This window comes from Lissotriton vulgaris, chromosome 1_1, assembly GCF_964263255.1.
Source record: "Lissotriton vulgaris chromosome 1_1, aLisVul1.2, whole genome shotgun sequence".
NCBI classification, from domain to species: domain Eukaryota; kingdom Metazoa; phylum Chordata; class Amphibia; order Caudata; family Salamandridae; genus Lissotriton; species Lissotriton vulgaris.
The window spans coordinates 1822896363-1822902072 of NC_141685.1; the positions used below are offsets into that span (position 1 = coordinate 1822896363).

The 5710-nt window shown below is 47.9% G+C and overlaps 1 protein-coding gene across 1 annotated transcript; it reads right to left on the reverse strand.

The window, feature by feature from the left end:
- Positions 1-641: 641 nt before the first annotated feature.
- Positions 642-2223, reverse strand: LOC147751277 (uncharacterized). The gene is made up of 2 exons (XM_086938129.1): positions 2020-2223; positions 642-1744 (listed from the first exon to the last, which is right to left on the reverse strand). Exons 1-2 carry the CDS (start codon positions 2177-2179, stop codon positions 744-746), a joined length of 1161 nt encoding a protein of 386 aa, XP_086794255.1. The 5' UTR covers positions 2180-2223; the 3' UTR covers positions 642-743.
- Between the last annotated feature and the right edge of the window lie 3487 nt (positions 2224-5710).

Consider the following 5710-nt stretch of genomic DNA (forward strand, 5'->3'; position numbering starts at 1 on the left):
AATCAATGTGCAGGTGATCTGCAATGCCAAACACATTATAACAGACATTGTGGCAAAATACCCCGGGAGTAGCCACGATGCTTACATCTTCAGGAACAGTGGCATACATACACGTCTGCTTGCTGGTGAATTTGCCGACGGATATATACTAGGTAAGTAAATGTCACACACCCAGATGTACACCCTGGCACAAGCTGTTGGTCACACCAATCAATGCCACTTACTTCTGTTCATAGGTGACAGCGCATATGCCCTCCGGCCGTATCTACTCACACCATATCTGAACCCAACCACCCGAAGGGAGAGGAGATACAATGTGGCACATAGGAGCACACGCAACGTGGTGGAGCGCACTTTTGGTTTGCTCAAAAGCAGATTCTGTTGCCTCCACAAAACAGGAGGTGGGCGTCTGTACAGCCCCATCAAATGTTGCAAGATAATTGCTACGTGTGCAATGCTACACAATCTGGCCACTAAAAAAGGAACAGCAGTGGAACTAACTGAGTCAGAGGACGAGGACAACCCTCAGCCAGAGCCCAGCGCAGCTGGTGCTGCTATTGAACATGATGGGAGACAGAGACGGGCAGAGATTACGTCAAACTATTTCTGAGTGAGTAACGACACTGAGCCATTTCAAATTACATGTAGAGGTGTTTATTTTGCACACCTCCAGCATTGTGAGCATCGTCCAATTGGACATGGGTTACATCACCCATCACATGCATGTAGACAGCCATTATCCTTCACTTCTTGCATCCCCGTGCTGCACGTGCACGTTCCCCATCGACACTGTCTTGTGATTTGGACTGTTCCTGTGCTGGGACGTTACGTCCACTACGCCTCCTGCACTCGGTGGGTGAGGGTGTAATGCTACCACGGCTGGTAGCCTCCTCACTGTCCCCCCCCTCCAAATTGGAGGCCTTGGCATTCTGCATGAGCTCTAGCACTGAGGTCATGGACACCATCCCCCTGGCCACATCCCTGCTGCAATGCGCCATCTCCTCCTGCATGGCGATGGACCGGCGACACATCAGTGATGTCGTAGTAGCCAGCCGGTTCACCGTCTTGGTATAGTCCTGGAGTCTCAGTCTCTCCCAGCGCCTGCCAACACGGTCCTGCTCCAGCTGGCTGCAGAGGTTGTCCACCGAGGTAGCTACCCTCTCCATCCCTGCAGACAAATTCTCCCCCATGGCACTGATGCCCTTCTCCATCTTATGCATATGTCTGTTAATGTTTGCCACCTCCCTGTGAATTGACTTCATCTCCCTCCATTGCAGGCGCTGGACCATCAGCATGTTGCCTTCCAGTCCAGCAAACACACTGTCACCCTGCTCAGATGCCAGTGGACTGTCCGGCCTTGCCCTGCGGCGTCGTGATGAGATGTGGGCGCCCTCGGATGCAGAACCAGCCCGCTCCCTGTTGGATCTCTCTCCTACAGGACTTTGTTCGCTCTGTCTGCCCTCCTCCTCCGACTCCCCCATCTGCTGGAGGGTGATCACAGCATGCATCCTGCCTGACTGTGGTGGTGGTGGTGGTGGTGTTGGTGAACGTCGCAGTGGTGACTGAGTGAGAGGGGATTGCGGCCCTCCCTGGCGCTGTGGTGATGGCTGTGGTGGAGGATTGGCTGGCTGCGATGGCGCAGAGCTGGTGTTCCCTGCAGGCATGCTGTCTTCATCCTGTTGCGTCCCCTCTGGCCTGGCTGACCTGCCTCTGCTGCCCTCAGCTGCACTGCGAAATGACTCGCCTGTAATGACACAAATGTAAATATACTCAATGCTCTGTCTGCAATGCCATTGCATTAAAGTACATGCCAACAATGCAAAGTGGTTGTCCTGACCTATCCAATTCTTTTACCATGCTATTGTGTTAGCTGCCCTGACAGTCCTGATTATGAGTTCTCACTGACTACATCACCCAGAATGCATTGCAGGTAACCAGTAAGACATGGTGTGGAGTGGGAGCACTTTTACCACTATGGGGGTTGGGGTTGGGGAGGGGGTAGAGCCGCATGCTTCTTACCTTGTTTTCTAGCTGCTCTGGCGGAGCTGTCTGCGTCTCCCACGCCACTCACACTCTCCCGCTGGATGGTGGACTCCACCATCTGTTCCAGTGGTGTTGGTACTGGGGCTCGATTTTTTCCTCCTCCAGTTTTCCCTGCCAGCCTATGTCTCTCAGCCATCCTCAGTTTTGCTGTTTTTCTGAGGTCGTACCACCTCTTTCTGATGTCCTCTATGGTGCGCAGGGTCACACCCATGGCATTGATCTTGTCCCGAATGCCACTCCATATTTGCCTCTTCTGTGCCTCTGGCACTTGGCGGGACTGGGCTCCAAACAGCTTGTGGTACTCCTGGCTGACATCCTGGATCAGGATCTCAAGCTCCTTGTCGCTGTATTTGAGTTTTCTTTTTCTTTCACCTCCCTCCTTCTCCCTGTCCTGGCTTGCCATTTCAATGCTTGTTCAGTGCTATTTTCTTCCTTTATTGTGGCTGTGTTGCTGCTGGCTCCTCAGCTCTCCTGCCTGCCTGCCTGCCTCACAGTCAGCTCCAGGCCCTGTGCACCTGGCTGGGTGTGGCAACTTCCTGTTTGGGAAGTAATTGGGTGTATCAGGATTGGCTGATTCACCAAAACGCTATTTTTAAAATTACCGATTCGGTATTTCCGAATTCGGTAATGGATTCAGTAACACCGATTCGGTAATAGCCTTTCGGTATTTATTTTTATTACCGATCTGTTCAAAATCGGTATTTAATACCGATTTGCAACGAATCGGTAATGTTTAACGAATTTTTACCTACATCGCGTTTACCTAATTCTTAATACCGATTCGGTATGATTCGGTATTAAGGATTCAGTATTCGCGATTTACCTACATATGGCCCTAAATGTTTTAATGATAATTATTGACATAAAGTTGAGAAACCTTAATATGTATTGTTGTAAGATGGTACCTTTGCTAGTGATTTTATTGTGGTTGTATTGGTTTATTATAGCATATTTATAAGTTTATCAATGCGTTGATACTCTGGGCCTGATTGCAAGTAGGGCAGTCCGAAGACAGCCATTCTCATGGTGGCGGCCGGACTGCTGCCTTCTCAGCGGTTCGACTGCCCGATAATGACGTTGGTGGTCGGACCGCCACAAGACGAACCCCATTGCCAGGAGCCTAGATCCCGTGACAGCGGTGGTGGGGAAAGTGATGTTCACCATCTGACTTTCCACCTACCTTTTCATGGCAGGAACCCAACATGAAAAGGTTGGATGAAAGGAAGGGAAGAAGCCCCAAAGAGGGCCCCAGGGGGATATAGCCCATCGGGCAAAGTGTACGGAGACACATGTTGCGTCCCACTCATATTGCACTGTTGTGTGTGCACTGTGTGCAAATGCATGACATGGTACATGGTACACAGTGCAACCGATGTACAAATGGCACTGCCACATATGCTTCAGGATCTGTATTGGCTGGAGCACACAGCCACGGTGGCACCACCAACACAGCACCACCAGCTAAGCGGTGTAATAATAATACGCCAAAAATCTATAATCAGGCCCTCCCACAAAGCTAATAGCCCTACATTTTTGATAATGACTCCCCTCTGTATTTTGCCTGGTATAGGTGGCAGTATTGTAATGATATGGTTCAGGAGTCTGAGCTGTCCTAAGGGTGTCACCAAAAGTATTTCCATCTATCTGATTGTATGAAATTGTCATTAAAGTGTAGTGTTTAAAAGTGTCTGTAATAGAAGTACTTTTTATTGTTTATAAGAAAAAGCACCGACTAAAAAATGATTTCTTGACTCTTGTTTTTTGGGTTTTTTTGCACAACCAAGCTGGACTATCAGCCCACATATGCTCACATATGCCTCAGCCTGCTCTGCTTTAGTATCCTTAGAGAGTCAAGTACTATAACGGGCTACTTGGTTCCCAGTAAAGACGTATTACTTGTGAAGGCCGCATATCCTTCTTAACCATCGATGCAATTTCTTACACTAGACATTTTCATACCTATAAAGCTGTCAAAATAAGAAAATTGATTATTATTTAAGGTGGGTGACTGCCCACTTCAAGAAATAACCACCACAACTTTATCAGGGTGCAGACTGTCAGTCTCTAAATTAACCAGCGTCCAACCCTTTAGTAGCTATAGCACGGAGAGGACAGGCTTACCTTAGGCCAACGTGTAAAGTAGTTGTGCAGTATCAACACAGTAACAAAGCAGTGGTGTGCAAAGAATTCCTCTTCGCCGGCGGAGTTCGCAGAGTTTTACCCACTCTGCGCAGAGCATGGAGTTCTGCAAAAACTCTGTTAAGTGACTCGAGCAGCCTTTTCTCGCGAGAAGCTCCCCATTGTTAAGTTGGCGAGCACTTGTGAGAAAAAATTGCACTCTAGACCTCCACCTGGTGAGATTTCTCAACACAGGTGCTCGCAGCAGGTCATGACCGCTCGCATTGAGAAATCTGCCGCTCACATTGAGGAAGCTGCCACTTGAGTAAAATGTCTACTCAAGCAGCAGTAAGGAGCAGAGCCCTCTGGCGTGATATGTAGTGCCATTCATGCTGATTTTACAGCACACGAAAAACTTCTGATGCAAAAAATCAGTGGAATTAGAGTGACTTAACAGACTCCGCTACTGGCAGAACTCCTCCCTGGCCTATAGTATAGGAAAAATGCCAATCAATAAAAATGCCAATCTAAATTAGAAAAATAGAGTAAGATGTAATAAACCAAATGACACCAAAATAGCAAACATTCTATAAGGGGAACTGGGGAAAACAACCTTTAAAGTTTTAAGTAGAAAAAGCACAAAGAAAAAGGAAAGCACCAACAATACTCAAGAGTCTTGGTTGACAAGGACTACGGGGAAATTTTAGGCCAACTGTGATGGAGCCCAGGTTTGATACACCAAGTAGATTGGTCCTGCTGAAGGTCAGAAAGTTTGAAAAAGTTCCCAATTGATTGGAACAAAAGTTTTCAAAAGTTTCAAACTTTCAGTTGTAATCCAAAAAATAACAGGAGCAAACTTCTAAAGCCCCACAGGATCTCATGGGATCCACTCGAAGACCCACAGGGCGTTAGCAGGCAGAAGCTAACAGCAGATTCAGGTTCAGGTCCAGATGCCACTGGTCATCTGGGATCCTCCAGGAAAAGGCCTCTCTCTTGCAGCTTGCTGTCTCCTTGTAGGCACATAGGAGATGAGCCAACGGACCCTTGGAGACCATTTATTTGCCCTGGTTACAAGGCAGAGTCTTTCTTCTCATGTCACAAAAAACAGGTCTAGTTCTCTTTTGGTCTTCTGCAGGTCCAGAAATTGTGCTGAAGTGGCGCATGGAGGTGCCACATTTATAAACACACGGAGATGTTGGACGTAGCACTGAAGCTTTTTAGGCACTCACCCCCATTCACAGATGTGATTTTAATCCATCATCGTTCTTTAGCTCACTTCTTCACTCCAGTTCCGACCCAGCCATATGCAAATCAGTCTTGACCCTGTGCTTCCTGGGAAGAGTCCAGCCCAAATTGCCAAGCCAGATCCTATTCTGATGTGGGTGCATGGGGGCTCCAACTAATGGTTTGGTGACGTTGGGGCGCTCGCTAGCTGTAGGAGGCTGGTTTAGTATATGGTGCATGCTTATTTAAGTGAGGCACCTTGCACTAATCCAGGTAACACTTATCGTGGTTTTAGTGGTCTTTGATAACCTTTGAAAGCTCTTAA